This window comes from Ranitomeya variabilis, chromosome 2, assembly GCF_051348905.1.
Source record: "Ranitomeya variabilis isolate aRanVar5 chromosome 2, aRanVar5.hap1, whole genome shotgun sequence".
In the NCBI taxonomy this organism is placed as follows: Eukaryota; Metazoa; Chordata; class Amphibia; order Anura; family Dendrobatidae; genus Ranitomeya; species Ranitomeya variabilis.
The window spans coordinates 1,008,265,898-1,008,282,427 of NC_135233.1; the positions used below are offsets into that span (position 1 = coordinate 1,008,265,898).

Here is a 16,530-nt window from a genome sequence, read left to right on the forward strand (position 1 = left end):
GGCAGTGATGTCATACACCATGGTGGGCATACCGATGTCAGCTGCCAGCGCTTGAGCCGGCTGAAAAAGAGGACACTGCACATCATGGGAATTAGGGTGGTGGTGGTAAGAATTTATTTTTTTTTAGTCGAACAGAACAGAGCTTATTACCCAGGAAGGGGCCCATGATGAGGCACGTTACTCCAGGATGGGGGCACATTAGCCTGGAAGGAGGGAGACCAGGATGGGGCACAATACCCCAGAAAGGGGACCAGGATGGGGCAAATTACTTGAGGAATGGGATTAGGATGGGACACATACTGCAGGAAGGGGACTAGGGGAACAGCTGATCACTTTGTGTCGCACCCAAATTGATCTGATGCTTCTGACATATCCTAAGAATCGTCCATCAATACAAAGTACATAACCTCTTTAAGTGTGATCGCTACCCCTATACCAACTAATGATAGATACCTCCCTCACTTATAATTATGTACTCTGAAAGTTATGTAACAATTTGTACAGTAAAAAGTCACAACCAGACATATTGATGGTAAATATTATTTAATTTTATAAATTGTTTGCAATTAATAGAATTTATGGTAACATCCGAATCTGGAGCTTCTGCTGTTATCAGCATCACTGCACGTGATGGAATCGGTGACTCAATGAAGCAGATGAGGAATCTGTGGATCATTATGGAAATGATCTGTAACTTCTGCAGATTTCTGTGAAGAGAAGACACCAAGTTATTACATCTCATCAGTAGATTCCTAATAAAAAGTAACTAAATATGAGCTGGAGACTAAAAGAAAGAAATTCTAATATCTACTTACATGGAGTGCAGGTCGTTCTGATCTAATTCCTCAATGTTCTCCAGACTTGGATCTTCCTTCTATAAAAAGGAGAAAACAACAATTAATTCGATATTGCATGTAATGTGATCATTATTGGGTGGAGAGAGAAGAGGGAATGAGGTAACTTACCATTAGCTGTTTTGGGATTTCCATGGTCACAAAACCCTTCATGCCTGGTGAGATATTGACCAAAGCTGATGGCAAACTAAAGAGAGACCAGAACAGCGGGAAGATAAAGGTGATTTATGTGCAAAATAATACACATTTCTGTGAACAGAAAATGACAAATTATTACATGACAGCAATAGATTCCCAGTAAAAAGTTAATAATCTGTGGAAAATAAAAGAAAACAAATTCTAATATCTACTTACATAAAGTACAAGTCATTTTGATCTAATTCCTCAATGTTCTCCAGACTTGGATCATCCTTCTGTGAAAAGAACAATTATTTATATGTTACATGTGACATACATATCATGGGACAGAGGGAATGAGAGATGACTTACCGTCTGGTGTTTATGGGATGTTCATAGCCCTTCATGCTTGGTGAGATGTTGACCAAAGCTGATGTTAAACTAAGGAAAGACCAGAAATTCAGGAAATTAAAAGTGACGTTTTTTTTTACAGCCTTCAAAGGAATGTAGTTTTAATATATGCACAGGTCCCTTACCTGGGCTGGAATTCAGTATGGTCTCTTCCACTTTCTGCACCATGGACATAGCTTTCTTCCTGAAGCCTTGTGATTCCATTTTGGTGCATCATTGGAAGACGTGGTTACGGCACAGGGGGCACAGAGGGTTGGAGCGGAGCCATCTAGAAATACATCCCTGATGGAAGCTGTGGTCACATGGAAGGACTATGACCTGCTCTCCGATCTCATATTCGGTCATACAGATGACACATGACTGGGTCTCCTCCTCTGGGGTTACATCCCTTGTTGGGAGAATTATATTTACTCTGCTGCCAATAGGAATCGCCACCGCCACCTGTGGCACTGGTGGTGTAATCACACCCACTTCCTGTTGTTGAATAGATGGGAGGGGACGGTCACCACCCCTGCTGCTCTCTCCTGTTGTTCTGGAGGGCTCCGCAGGGGCTGGCCTTAGAGGAGAGCGGCTTCTTTCTCTTCTCTCTTCCTGTCCCCTACGCGTTGGAGGATCTCGGGTCCTCCTTCTCCTCTCAGTGACAGCGTTGCTGTCTCTCTGATGTCCATCACTGGTGGAAGGTCTTTCCTGATCTCTTTGATGAGACCGTAACCTATGGACAATTGTGGCCTGACCTATAAATGAATGAGAATTTATCAGAATTTTTCCCAATGTTAGCAAACACTTTTGGGCTGTAGTCATGGATCTATCTGCTGCTGTGGTGTTTAGGGAAAGGGGAACCCTTCAAAGAACTGACATTATTTTGGACTTAGTAAACCTGCACTGTCTATCCTGAAATGTGACCCATCATACCCCAGGTATATTTCCTCCCAAGAGAGCCCTATAGGGTGGGAATATTGTCTGTCTCCCCCAAATATCACTTACCTTGGTTTTCTGGTCGGCGCAGCCATGCCTCATTGTCAGCAATCAGCTGACGCAGCTCCCGGGCACTCATGACTAAGTTACCTGAAGCTGGCTGATCGAATATGGGAGAACTAAGCTCTCCGGTGGCACCGGTGTTATTGTGCTCTGATCAAAGATCAAAAAGAATCAATGGAAGTAATCACCAGATGTGTAACACAAACTAGTTCGCTCTTCCACAGCCAAAGTGAAGTGTCCGCAAAAGCTTCATCTCTAGAAATGGCGCTGATGTCACAGCGCTCAGACAGTACATACCCTCAGGACATTCCATGAGGCCATTATGACATCATAATTCTGAGTGACCCCCTAGTCCTGAGCATAATATTGTGACATCAGAGCACCTGGGCCGCCATGTTTGCTGCTAACTGGTGAGTGAGGCAGAGAATGGGGAACAGAAATATCCCATCTGTTTAATATAGTAGAAATGTATATATCTGGGTTGGAAAAGATTGAAAAATCAGTTTTCTCCTTGTTTGTAAATAGTGGATTTTATAAACAGATTATATCCTCTGCTGTAAATTATAAGAATGTAATGCTTTTCTTTATCATTTATTGTTGTGGGTGATACATTATTGCTAAACAATACACAACTCAGCAGCTGCCTACCGGACTGTCAGGGAAATGATTACCGTAGGTTATAAATAAGTGAAAATAAAAAAATAATAGAGGCTAAAGCATACAAATAATTATAATTAAATAAAAAAAAGACTTCCGTTTTTTTAGTTTTCTGTACCACCATGGCCATATTACATGACATACATGTGTCCATATCACTCAGTTATCTCAGATCCACAAAAGTACAGTATGTATTACAACAAGACCAGGCAGGTTTCTTCCTATCTGGTGAATTCCCTGTGGACACCTCGGGTGGGCTGGACAGTGGGACACATGCCTGATGCAGAGTTACAGAGGGAGATGGTGAAATTACCCTCCCAAAGATCTGAACTGATTTATCTTCTTAAAACCTCATTCAGACATCCGTGATTTTTCTCATATATAAAAACATAGAGATTGAGGTTTTAGCAGAAGAAATGTTTAAATATTTATTTCTGCCATGATTTCCATTACTTAAATTTTTCTTTTTTGCGTTTTCAGTTTTCCCTTCCTTCCTAAAATCCACAACTTTTTTTTTCAACAACTTTTGTATTTTTCCATCCACCTTCCATTTTACATAGCAACAAAGTAACATAGTAACATAGTTAGCAAGGCCGAAAAAAGACATTTGTCCATCCAGTTCAGCCTATATTCGGTCAGAATAAATCCCCAGATCTACGTCCTTCTAAAGAACCAAATAACTGTAAGATACAATATTGTTAACACTCTAGGAAGACATCCAGGCCTCTCTTGAACCACTCGATTGAGTTCACCATCACCACGTCCTCAGGCAAGGAATTCCAGATTCTCACTGCCCTAACAGTAAAGGATCCTCTATGTTGGTGGAAAAACCTTCTCTCCTCCAGACGCAGAGAATGCCCCCTTGTGACCGTCACATTCCTTGGTATAAACAGATCCTCGGAGAGATATTTGTATTGTCCCCTTATATACTTATACATGGTTATTAAATCGCCCCTCAGTCGTCTTTTTTCCAGACTAAATAACACAGGTCTGAGACTAAAAAGCTGTTTGATTATTTTCATCTAATTTCCATGTATTTTGGTGTGCTGAAAACGAAAAAAATATTGCAAAAAATCCTGGACGTCAGGATTTGCCACAAAATGCAAAATTCTCTTCAAATTTAGTATATTTTTCTAAATTTTTTGTATTTTTTTGGGTATTTTTTTATCTTAGGGTTTTGAAAGTCAAAATTACGATTAATTAATTCACATCAATGCATTGAAGATATACAATGCCAAAAAAATATAACTTTCAAAGAAAAGAACTTTCAGAGTGAGCTAATGAAACCAGCATCAACATGTTGCAAGCTGAACGAACAGGCTCTGACATGCTCGGGCTTGATTCGATTGTTTTATCTTGGTTCTCGCCTCTTCACACTTTTTCATCTCAGTTCATGTTAGCTCGTCATATTCAACCGTGTTTCCCAAAATTAGCACTATGGCTCAGCGGAAGAGTATTAATTCGCCTGACAGTTTCTGTTACATTTGTGGTGAATATACAGTGTTGAAGCAACAGCTGAATATTACAAACTTTGTGAAAAAAGTATACTTCGCTTATTTCGGACTAAAGCTTGGAGATCCAGATAAAGCTTGGGCGCCTCATAAAGTGTGCAAAAGGTGTGTTGAGGACCTCCGAAATTGATTCAAGGGTAAAAAAAAAGCTTTCCATTATACATAGTTACATAGTTATTAAGGTTGAAGGAAGACTTTAAGTCCATCTAGTTCAACCCATAGCCTAGCATGCCCTAACATGTTGATCCAGGGGAAGGCAAAAAAACCCCATGTGGTAAGAGTAAGCTCCATCATGGGGAAAAAAATTCCTTCCCGACCCCACATACGGCAATCAGTCTAGTTCCCTGGGTCAACGCCTTATCAAGGAATCTAATATATATACCCTGTAATATTATACTTTTCCAGAAAGGCATCCAGTCCCCTCTTAAATTGAAGCAATGAGTCACTCATTACAACATCATACGGCAGAGAGTTCCATACTCTCACTACTCTTACAGTAAAGAATCCGCGTCTGTTATTATGCTTAAACCTTCTTTCCTCCAGACGTAGAGGATGCCCCCTTGTCCCTGTCACCGGTCTATGATTAAAAAGATCAGCAGAAATGTCTTTGTACTGTCCCCTTATATATTTATACATTAACATAAGATCACCCCTTAGCCTTCGTTTTTCCAAACTAAATAGCCCCAAGTGTAATAACCTATCTTGGTATTGCAGACCCCCCAGTCCTCTAATAACCTTGGTTGCTCTTCTCTGCACCCGCTCTAGTTCATCTATGTCTTTCTTATACACCGGAGACCAGAACTGTGCACAGTATTCTAAGTGTGGTCGAACTAGTGACTTGTATAGAGGTAAAATGATGTTCTCCTCATGAGCATCTATGCCTCTTTTAATGCATCCCATTATTTTATTTGCCTTTGTAGCAGCTGCCTGACACTGGCCAATGAATATGAGTTTGTCATCCACCCATACACCCAGGTCTTTTTCATTGACGGTTTTGCCCAGAGTTTTAGAATTAAGCACATAGTTATACATCTTATTACTTCTACCCAAGTGCATGACCTTACATTTATCCCCATTAAATATATATACCACTGTGCGGGCAGTGCTGGATATATCCCTGTGCGGGCTGTGCTGTATATACCACTGTGCCGGCTGTGCTGGATATACCACTGTGCGGGCTGTGCTGGATATACCACTGTGCGGGCTGTGCTGGATATACCACTGTGCGGGCTGTGCTGGATATATCCCTGTGCGGGCTGTGCTGTATAAACCACTGTGCCGGCTGTGCTGTATATACCACTGTGCTGGCTGTGCTGTATATACCACTGTGCGGGCTGTGCTGGATATATCCCTGTGCGGGCTGTGCTGTATATACCACTGTGCTGGCTGTGCTGTATATACCACTGTGTGGGCTGTGCTGTATATACCACTGTGCGGGCTGTGCTGTATATACCACTGTGCCGGCTGTGCTGTATATACCACTGTGCCGGCTGTGCTGTATATACCACTGTGCGGGCTGTGCTGTATATACCACTGTGCGGGCTGTGCTGGATATATCCCTGTGCGGGCTGTGCTGTATATACCACTGTGCCGGCTGTGCTGTATATACCACTGTGCGGGCTGTGCTCTATATACCACTGTGCGGGGTGTGCTGGATATACCACTGTGAGGGCTGTGCTGGATATACCACTGTGCGGGCTGTGCTGGATATACCACTGTGCGGGCTGTGCTGGATATTCCACTGTGCGGGCTGTGCTGGCACCCAACACCATGTTGCAGTGCAGGAGATTCCTGCAACAGTCCGAGGCATATCTAGGGGAAGGTGGGCGGGGGTGGGTGGGGTAGGGGTTGGCGGGGTGGGGCGGGGGTAGAGGGGGGGCCCATTTGGAAGTTCGCACCGGGGCCCATAACTTTGTAGTTACACCACTGCTAGCCCCTAATATAGTTTTAAGGTGTGGACTATTTATGGTATATGTATTATATTCACATCTATTGGAATAATATTGCTCACAGCTAAAGTAGTCATCACCTATTTTATATATCACATTTCGCCATATGTGTTCATATTGATTTTATATATATTGGGGACCTAGCTTTTCCCTAGCAAAGGTGTTCTGTGTATAGTTACAGAGGTTCATTGAGTCCGTGGGTAGAGGCTCTCACTAGTGGCTACAGGGTGCATTAGGGCCAGTAGGGCTAACCATCGTGGAGCGGGGGCGCTATAACGTTCCCCCCTAGGGCGTGTACCTCCGCAGCCAGGTAGGGGTCAGGTGTAGGAGCCTCAGCAAGGGTGTCTAGATACCCCCAATAAGTCTTGGGCAGTTTTTTAGCACTTTGGTTTTCTTTTTGTGTGTGTTTTGTCACTATAGGTAGCAGAGTTTGCCTTGTTTTTAATAATAAAGAATATTTTTATATGTAGTGTAGATTTATGATTTTGACTTGGGAGACCCAGCTTTCTCACACTGGGCCCTACATTATGCTGCAAAATTTGTTGGTAGTCTTCAGACTTCATAATGCCATGCACACGGTCAAGCAGTCCAGTGCCAGAGGCAGCAAAGCAACCCCAAAACATCAGGGAACCTCCGCCATGTTTGACTGTAGGGACCGTGTTCTTTTCTTTGAATGCCTCTTTTTTTCTCCTGTAAACTCTATGTTGATGCCTTTGCCCAAAAAGCTCTACTTTTGTCTCGTCTGACCAGAGAACATTCTTCCAAAACGTTTTAGGCTTTTTCAGGTAAGTTTTGGCAAACTCCAGCCTGGCTTTTTTATGTCTCGGGGTAAGAAGTGGGGTCTTCCTGGGTCTCCTACCATACAGTCCCTTTTCATTCAGACGCTGACGGATAGTACGGGTTGACACTGTTGTACCCTTGGACTACAGGGCAGCTTGAACTTGTTTGGATGTTAGTCGAGGTTTTTTATCCAACATCCACACAATCTAGCGTTGAAATCTCTTGTCAATTTTTCTTTTCCGTCCACATCTAGGGAGGTTAGCCACAGTGCCATGGGCTTTAAACTTCTTGATGACACTGCGCACGGTAGACACAGGAACATTCAGGTATTTGGAGATGGACTTGTAGCCTTGATATTGCTCATGCTTCCTCACAATTTGGTTTCTCAAGTCCTCAGACAGTTCTTTGGTCTTCTTTCTTTTCTCCATGCTCAATGTGGTACACACAAGGGCACAGGACAGAGGTTGAGTCAACTTTGATCCATGTCAACTGTCTGCAAGTGTGATTTAGTTATTGCCAACACCTGTTAGGTGCCACAGGTAAGTTACAGGTGCTGTTAATTATTCAAATTAGAGAAGCATCACATGATTTTTCGAACAGTGCCAATACTTTAGTCCACCCCCTTTTTATGTTTGGTGTGGAATTATATCCAATTTGGCTTTAGGACAATTCTTTTTGTGTTTTTTCATTTAAGACAAATTAATTGAAGATAATAATAACAAAGAATTTGTGTTTGCAATCATTTTCAGGAAGAAACTGAGTATTATCTGACAGAATTGCAGGGGTGTCAATACTTTTGGCCACAACTGTATAACCTGTAACATTATACTTTTCAAGAAAGGCATCCAGTCCCCTTTTAAATTTAAGCAATGAATCACTCATTACAACATCATACGGCAGAGTTCCATAGTCTCACTGCTCTTACAGTAAAGAATCCGCATATGTTATTATGCTTAAACCTTCTTTCCTCCAGACAAAGAGGATGCCCCCTTGTCCCTGTCTCAGGTCTATGATTAAAAAGATCATCAGAAAGGTCTTTGTACTGTCCCCTCATGTATTTATACATTAACATAAGATCACCCCTTAGCCTTCTTTTTTTCAAACTAAATAGCCCCAAGTGTAATAACCTATCTTGGTATTGCAGACCCCCCAGTCCTCTAATAACCTTGGTCGCTCTTCTCTGCACCCGCTCCAGTTCAGCTTTGTCTTTCTTATACACCGGAGACCAGAACTGTACACAGTATTCTAAGTGTGGTCTAACTAGTGACTTGTATAGAGGTAAAATTATGTTCTCCTCATGAGCATCTATGCCTCTTTTAATGCATCCCATTATTTTATTTGCCTTTGTAGCAGCTGCCTGACACTGGCCACTAAATGTGAGTTTGTCATCCACCCATACACCCAGGTCTTTTCAGTGACAGTTTTGCCCAGAGTTTTAGAATTAATCACATAGTTATACATCTTATTACTTCTACCCAAGAGCATGACCTTACATTTATCCCCATTAAAGCTCATTTGCCGTTTATCAGCCCAAGATTCTAGTTTACATAAATCCTCCTGCAATATAAAACTGTCCTCCTCTGTATTTATTACCCTGCAGAGTTTAGTGTCATCTGCAAATATAGAAATTCTGCTCTGTATGCCCCCTACAAGGTGATTAATAAATATGTTAAAAAGAAGATGGGCCAATACTGACCCCTGTGGTACACCACTGCTAACCACGACCCAGTGCTCCATTAATAACCACCCTTTGTTTCCTATCCCTGAGCCAGGTCTTAATCCACTTACACATATTTTCCCCTAACCCCATTATTCTCATTTTATGTATCAACCTTTTGTGTGGCACCGTATCAAAAGCTTTTGAAAAGTCCATGTACACTACGTCCGCTGCGTTCCCTTGGTCCATTCCGGAACTTACCTTTTCATAGAAACTGATCAGATTAGTCTGACAGGAACTGTCCCTAGTAAACCTGTGTTGATATTGGGTCATGAGTAGTGTTGAGCGATACCGTCCGATACTTGAAAGTATCGGTATCGGAAAGTATCGGCCGATACCGGCAAAGTATCGGATCCAATCCGATACCGATACCCGATACCAATACAAGTCAATGGGACTCAGGTATCGGACGGTATTCCTGATGGTTCCCAGGGTCTGAAGGAGAGGAAACTCTCCTTCAGGCCCTGGGAACCATATTAATGTGTAAAAGAAAGAATTAAAATAAAAAATATTGCTATACTCACCTGTCCGACGCAGCCGGGACCTCAGCGAGGGAACCGGCAGCGTTGTTTGTTTAAAATTCGCGCTTTTACTTGGTTACGTGAGGTCCCGGCTTGTGATTGGTCAGGGCGGCCATGTTGCCGGGACGCGGACCAATCACAGCAAGCCGTGACGAAATTACGTCACGGCTTGCTGTGATTGGTCCGCGTCCCGGCAACATGGCCGCCATTAACCAATCACAAGCCGTGACGTCACGGGAGGCTGGACACGCGCGCTTTTCAAAATACGCGCATGTCCAGCCTCCCGTGACGTCCCGGCTTGTGATTGGTTAATGGCGGCCATGTTGCCGGGACGTCACTGGAGGCTGGACATGCGCGCTTTTCAAAATACGCGCATGTCCAGCCTCCCGTGACGTCCCGGCTTGTGATTGGTTAATGGCGGCCATGTTGCCGGGACGTCACTGGAGGCTGGACACGCGCGCTTTTCAAAATACGCGCATGTCCAGCCTCCCGTGACGTCACGGCTTGTGATTGGTTAATGGCGGCCATGTTGCCGGGACGTCACTGGAGGCTGGACACGCGCGCTTTTCAAAATACGCGCATGTCCAGCCTCCCGTGACGTCACGGCTTGTGATTGGTTAATGGCGGCCATGTTGCCGGGACGCGGACCAATCACAGCAAGCCGTGACGTAATTTCGTCACGGCTTGCTGTGATTGGTCCGCGTCCCGGCAACATGGCCGCCCTGACCAATCACAAGCCGGGACTTCACGTAACCAAGTAAAAGCGCGAAATTTAAACAAACAACGCTGCCGGTTCCCTCGCTGAGGTCCCGGCTGCGTCGGACAGGTGAGTATAGCGATATTTTTTATTTTAATTCTCTTTTTTACACATTATTACATTAATGTTGTTGCGATACCCGATACCCGATACCACAAAAGTATCGGATCTCGGTATCGGAAATTCCGATACAGCAAGTATCGGCCGATACCCGATACTTGCAGTATCGGAATGCTCAACACTAGTCATGAGGTTATTCCTCTTCAGATACTCCAGGATAGTATCCCTTAGAATGCCCTCCAGGATTTTACCCACAGTAGAGGTTAAGCTTACTGGCCTATAATTACCGAGTTCATTTTTTGTCCCCTTTTTGAATATTGGCACCACATTTGCTATATGCCAGTCCTGTGGTACAGACCCTGTTATTATGGAGTCTTTAAAGATTAAAAATAATGGTCTTTCAATGGCTGTACTTAATTCCTGCAGTACTCGGGGGTGTATCCCATCCGGGCCCGGAGATTTTTCAATTTTAGTGATTTTTAGACGCCACCGTACTTCCTGCTGGGTTAAGCAGGTGACATTTAATGGGGAAATTTTGTTATCACTGATCATATTGTCTGCCATGGGGTTTTCTTGTGTAAATACTGATGAAAAAAAAGTCATTTAGCATATTGGCTTTTCCTCATCCTCATCCAGCATTTCACCCAGACTGTTTTTAAGGGGGCCAACACTATCATGTTTTAGTTTCTTACTATTTACGTAGCTAAAGAATATTTGGGGATTATTTTTACTGTCTGTGGCAATGAGTCTCTCTGTCTCAATTTTTGCTGCCTTTGCCCCACATAATGCTGCACATGGCCCCATAAGATGCTCCATACAGATATTTGCCCCATATAATGCTGCACATGGCCGCATGAGATGCTCCATACAGATATTTGCCCCATATAATGCTGCACATGGCCCCATAAGATGCTCCATACAGATATTTGCCCCATATAATGCTGCACATGGCCGCATGAGATGCTCCATACAGATATTTGCCCCATATAATGTTGCACATGGCCCCATAAGATGCTCCATACAGATATTTGCCCCATATGCTGTTGCTGCAATAAAAAAAATAAAAAATGACATACTCACTTCTCAGGCCCTCGGCACTTGCTATATTCACCTTTGCCGTTCCACCGCCGACTGCCGCTGTGTCTTCCCCGTCCTCTGCACTGTTCAGGCAGAGGGTGGCGCACAGTAATTGCATCATCGCGCCCTCTAACCTGAGCATCAGTGCAGAGGACACAGAAGACACAGCGGCGCCGACGGTGGAACGGGGAGCAGGTGAATATCGCACACTGCATTATACTCACCAGCTCCTGGCGTGGTCCTTGCACGTCTGTTCCCTGGTGCCGGCAGCTTCTTCCTGTAGTGAGCAGTCACATGGTACCGCTCATTACAGTAATGAATATGTGGCTCCACCCCTATGGGAGTGGAGTCTATATGCATTACTGTAATGAGCGGTACCATGTGACCGCTCACTAGAGGAGCAAGCCGTCAGCGCCCGGAGAACAGACATGCATGGACCGTGCCAGGAGCAGATGAGTTTTATTAGACCGCTGCCGCTCACTCTCCCCTGCCGACCCCTGGGTATGACTCGAGTATAAGCCCAGAGGGTCAATTTCAGCCTAAAAAAATGGGCTGAAATTCACGGCTTATACTCCAGTATATACGGTAGTTGGCAACTGAGTTAGCACTCTTGTGGTTTTCAGACATTTTTGAAGTAAAGTGAACGGGTATAAATTTCAATTTTTTCTCACTGTTTCACAACAAAACTCCTTCGGTCCACGCTCTTTCCTGCTCAAGGGATATTAACCCTTGCACTCTAATGTGTGACACTGGAGTAATTTGCTATTGTCTGCTTTACCGTCATTTTCTACAATACGATTAACCAATACTATTGTATATACTTTATTTTGTGTTTTGATGTAACCTTTCGTTGGATTTATTTTGTTTTTCTTACTTGTAACTGATGAAGGTCTAATTTTGACCGAAACGTTTCCTGTTTACTTCCTCGTGAACAACATTAAATACTGTTATCGATCGTATCAAGTTCAGTGCCAAGTTTTTGGACATATATTTATGATGTGGGAACCTACTCTGGCACCTTCTATAGTTGTGCACACGTCACCTCATTATGGCAGCTAATATCGTCGTGCCTGGAGGCACATGGCAGTGATGTCATACACCATGGTGGGCATACCGATGTCAGCTGCCAGCGCTTGAGCCGGCTGAAAAAGAGGACACTGCACATCATGGGAATTAGGGTGGTGGTGGTAAGAATTTATTTTTTTTTAGTCGAACAGAACAGAGCTTATTACCCAGGAAGGGGCCCATGATGAGGCACGTTACTCCAGGATGGGGGCACATTAGCCTGGAAGGAGGGAGACCAGGATGGGGCACAATACCCCAGAAAGGGGACCAGGATGGGGCAAATTACTTGAGGAATGGGATTAGGATGGGACACATACTGCAGGAAGGGGACTAGGGGAACAGCTGATCACTTTGTGTCACACCCAAACTGATCTGATGTTTCTGACCTATCCTAAGAATCGTCCATCAATACAAAGTACATAACCTCTTTAAGTGTGATCGCTACCCCTATACCAACTAATGATAGATACCTCCCTCACTTATAATTGTGTACTCTGAAAGTTATGTAACAATTTGTACAGTAAAAAGTCACAACCAGACATATTGATGATAAATATTATTTAATTTTATAAATTGTTTGCAATTAATAGAATTTATGGTAACATCCGAATCTGGAGCTTCAGCTGTTATCAGCATCACTGCACGTGATGGAATCGGTGACTCAATGAAGCAGATGAGGAATCTGTGGATCATTATGGAAATGATCTGTAACTTCTGCAGATTTCTGTGAAGAGAAGACACCAAGTTATTACATCTCATCAGTAGATTCCTAATAAAAAGTAACTAAATATGAGCTGGAGACTAAAAGAAAGAAATTCTAATATCTACTTACATGGAGTGCAGGTCGTTCTGATCTAATTCCTCAATGTTCTCCAGACTTGGATCTTCCTTCTATAAAAAGGAGAAAACAACAATTAATTCTATATTGCATGTAATGTGATCATTATTGGGTGGAGAGAGAAGAGGGAATGAGGTAACTTACCATTAGCTGTTTTGGGATTTCCATGGTCACAAAACCCTTCATGCCTGGTGAGATATTGACCAAAGCTGATGGCAAACTAAAGAGAGACCAGAACAGCGGGAAGATAAAGGTGATTTATGTGCAAAATAATACACATTTCTGTGAAGAGAAAATGACAAATTATTACATGACAGCAATAGATTCCCAGTAAAAAGTTAATAATCTGTGGAAAATAAAAGAAAACAAATTCTAATATCTACTTACATAAAGTACAAGTCATTTTGATCTAATTCCTCAATGTTCTCCAGACTTGGATCATCCTTCTGTGAAAAGAACAATTATTTATATGTTACATGTGACATACATATCATGGGACAGAGGGAATGAGAGATGACTTACCGTCTGGTGTTTATGGGATGTTCATGGCCCTTCATGCTTGGTGAGATGTTGACCAAAGCTGATGTTAAACTAAGAAAAGACCAGAAATTCAGGAAAATTAAAAGTGATTTTTTTTTTACAGCCTTGAAAGGAATGTAGTTTTAATGTATGCACAGGTCCCTTACCTGGGCTGGAATTCAGTATGGTCTCTTCCACTTTCTGCACCATGGACATAGCTTTCTTCCTAAAGCCTTGTGATTCCATTTTGGTGCATCACTGGAAGACGTGGTTACGGCACAGGGGGCACAGAGGGTTGGAGCGGAGCCATCTAGAAATACATCCCTGATGGAAGCTGTGGTCACATGGAAGGACTATGACCTGCTCTCCAATCTCATATTCGGTCATACAGATGACACATGACTGGGTCTCCTCCTCTGGGGTTACATCCCTTGTTGGGAGAATTATATTTACTCTGCTGCCAATAGGAATCGCCACCGCCACCTGTGGCACTGGTGGTGTAATCACATCCACTTCCTGTTGTTGAATAGATGGGAGGGGACGGTCACCACCCCTGCTGCTCTCTCCTGTTGTTCTGGAGGGCTCCGCAGGGGCTGGCCTTAGAGGAGAGCGGCTTCTTTCTCTTCTCTCTTCCTGTCCCCTACGCGTTGGAGGATCTCGGGTCCTCCTTCTCCTCTCAGTGACAGCGTTGCTGTCTCTCTGATGTCCATCACTGGTGGAAGGTCTTTCCTGATCTCTTTGATGAGACCGTAACCTATGGACAATTGTGGCCTGACCTATAAATGAATGAGAATTTATCAGAATTTTTCCCAATGTTAGCAAACACTTTTGGGCTATAGTCATGGATCTATCTGCTGCTGTGGTGTTTAGGGAAAAGGGAACCCTTCAAAGAACTGACATTATTTTGGACTTCGTAAACCTGCACTGTCTATCCTGAAATGTGACCCATCATACCCCAGGTATATTTCCTCCCAAGAGAGCCCTATAGGGTGGGAATATTGTCTGTCTCCCCCAAATATCACTTACCTTGGTTTTCTGGTCGGCGCAGCCATGCCTCATTGTCAGCAATCAGCTGACGCAGCTCCCGGGCACTCATGACTAAGTTACCTGAAGCTGGCTGATCGAATATGGGAGAACTAAGCTCTCCGGTGGCACCGGTGTTATTGTGCTCTGATCAAAGATCAAAAAGAATCAATGGAAGTAATCACCAGATGTGTAACACAAACTAGTTCGCTCTTCCACAGCCAAAGTGAAGTGTCCGCAAAAGCATCAACTCTAGAAATGGCGCTGATGTCACAGCGCTCAGACATTACATACCCTCAGGACATTCCATGAGGCCATTATGACATCATAATTCTGAGTGACCCCCTAGTCCTGAGCATAATATTGTGACATCAGAGCAGCTGGGCCGCCATGTTTGCTGCCAACTGGTGAATGAGGCAGAGAATGGGGAACAGAAATATCCCATCTGTTTAATATAGTAGAAATGTTTAAATCTGGGTTGGAAAAGATTGAAAAATCAGTTTTCTCCTTGTTTGTAAATAGTGGATTTTATAAACAGATTATATCCTCTGCTGTAAATTATAAGAATGTAATGCTTTTCTTTATCATTTATTGTTGTGGGTGATACATTATTGCTAAACAGTACACAACTCAGCAGCTGCCTACCGGACTGTCAGGGAAATGATTACCGTAGGTTATAAATAAGTGAAAATAAAAAAATAATAGAGGCTAAAGCATACAAATAATTATAATAAAAAATTTTTAAAAAAAGACTTCCTTTTTTTAGTTTTCTGTACCACCGTGGCCATATTACATGACATACATGTGTCCATATCACTCAGTTATCTCACATCCACAAAAGTACAGTATGTATTACAACAGGACCAGGCAGGTTTCTTCATATCTGGCAAATTCCCTGTGGACACCTCGGGTGGGCTGGTCAGTGGGACACATGCCTGATGCAGAGTTACAGAGGGAGATGGTGACATTACCCTTCCAAGACCTAAACTGATTTATCTTCTTAAAACCTCATTCAGACATCCGTGATTTTTCTCATGTATAAAACCATAGAGATTGAGGTTTTAGCAGAAGAAATGTTTAAATATTTATTTCTGCCATGATTTCCATTACTTACATTTTTCTTTTTTGCGTCTTCAGTTTTCCCTTCCTTCCTAAAATCCACAACTTTTTATTTTTCAACAACATTTTTTAATTTTCCATCCACCTTCCATTTTACATAGCAACAAAGTAACATAGTAACATAGTTAGCAAGGCCGAAAAAAGACATTTGTCCATCCAGTTCAGCCTATATTCGGTCAGAATAAATCCCCAGATCTACGTCCTTCTAAAGAACCAAATAACTGTAAGATACAATATTGTTAACACTCTAGGAAGACATCCAGGCCTCTCTTGAACCACTCGATTGAGTTCACCATCACCACGTCCTCAGGCAAGGAATTCCAGATTCTCACTGCCCTAACAGTAAAGGATCCTCTATGTTGGTGGAAAAACCTTCTCTCCTCCAGACGCAGAGAATGCCCCCTTGTGACCGTCACATTCCTTGGTATAAACAGATCCTCGGAGAGATATTTGTATTGTCCCCTTATATACTTATACATGGTTATTAGATCGCCCCTCAGTCGTCTTTTTTCCAGACTAAATAACACAGGTGTGAGACTAAAAAGCTGTTTGATTATTTTCATCTATTTTCCATGTA

General features: G+C 43.0%; 3 protein-coding genes and 1 long non-coding RNA gene across 8 annotated transcripts in view; 1 reads left to right on the forward strand and 3 right to left on the reverse strand.

Moving 5' to 3' along the window:
- Positions 1 to 16,530, forward strand: part of LOC143808524 (uncharacterized) — a 108,061-nt gene that overhangs the window by 53,304 nt on the left and 38,227 nt on the right. The gene's annotated exons all lie outside the window — the stretch shown is intronic.
- LOC143810125 (uncharacterized) lies at positions 457 to 1,422 on the reverse strand. Its single transcript, XR_013222664.1, has 5 exons — positions 1,344 to 1,422; positions 1,209 to 1,267; positions 966 to 1,103; positions 816 to 874; positions 457 to 707 (listed from the first exon to the last, which is right to left on the reverse strand). It is a non-coding gene; the product is annotated as an uncharacterized LOC143810125 (long non-coding RNA).
- LOC143810126 (uncharacterized) lies at positions 1,457 to 2,602 on the reverse strand. Its single transcript, XM_077293015.1, has 2 exons — positions 2,367 to 2,602; positions 1,457 to 2,116 (listed from the first exon to the last, which is right to left on the reverse strand). The coding sequence occupies exons 1-2, from the start codon at positions 2,434 to 2,436 to the stop codon at positions 1,596 to 1,598; spliced, it is 591 nt and encodes a 196-aa protein (XP_077149130.1). The 5' UTR covers positions 2,437 to 2,602; the 3' UTR covers positions 1,457 to 1,595.
- Positions 12,478 to 15,165, reverse strand: LOC143810127 (uncharacterized). Of its 5 annotated transcripts, none has more exons than XR_013222666.1 (5): positions 14,838 to 15,162; positions 13,979 to 14,587; positions 13,680 to 13,883; positions 13,437 to 13,574; positions 12,478 to 13,345 (listed from the first exon to the last, which is right to left on the reverse strand). XR_013222666.1 is itself a non-coding variant. In XM_077293016.1 (5 exons), the coding sequence occupies exons 3-5, from the start codon at positions 13,476 to 13,478 to the stop codon at positions 12,983 to 12,985; spliced, it is 297 nt and encodes a 98-aa protein (XP_077149131.1). In that variant the 5' UTR covers positions 13,479 to 13,574; positions 13,680 to 14,587; positions 14,838 to 15,165; the 3' UTR covers positions 12,478 to 12,982. The 5 variants fall into 5 exon arrangements, 2 of the variants coding, with proteins under 2 accessions (XP_077149131.1, XP_077149132.1); XR_013222667.1 differs by having other exon boundaries at positions 12,478 to 13,178; positions 13,287 to 13,345; positions 13,680 to 14,587; XM_077293016.1 differs by having other exon boundaries at positions 12,478 to 13,178; positions 13,287 to 13,345; positions 13,680 to 14,587; positions 14,838 to 15,165.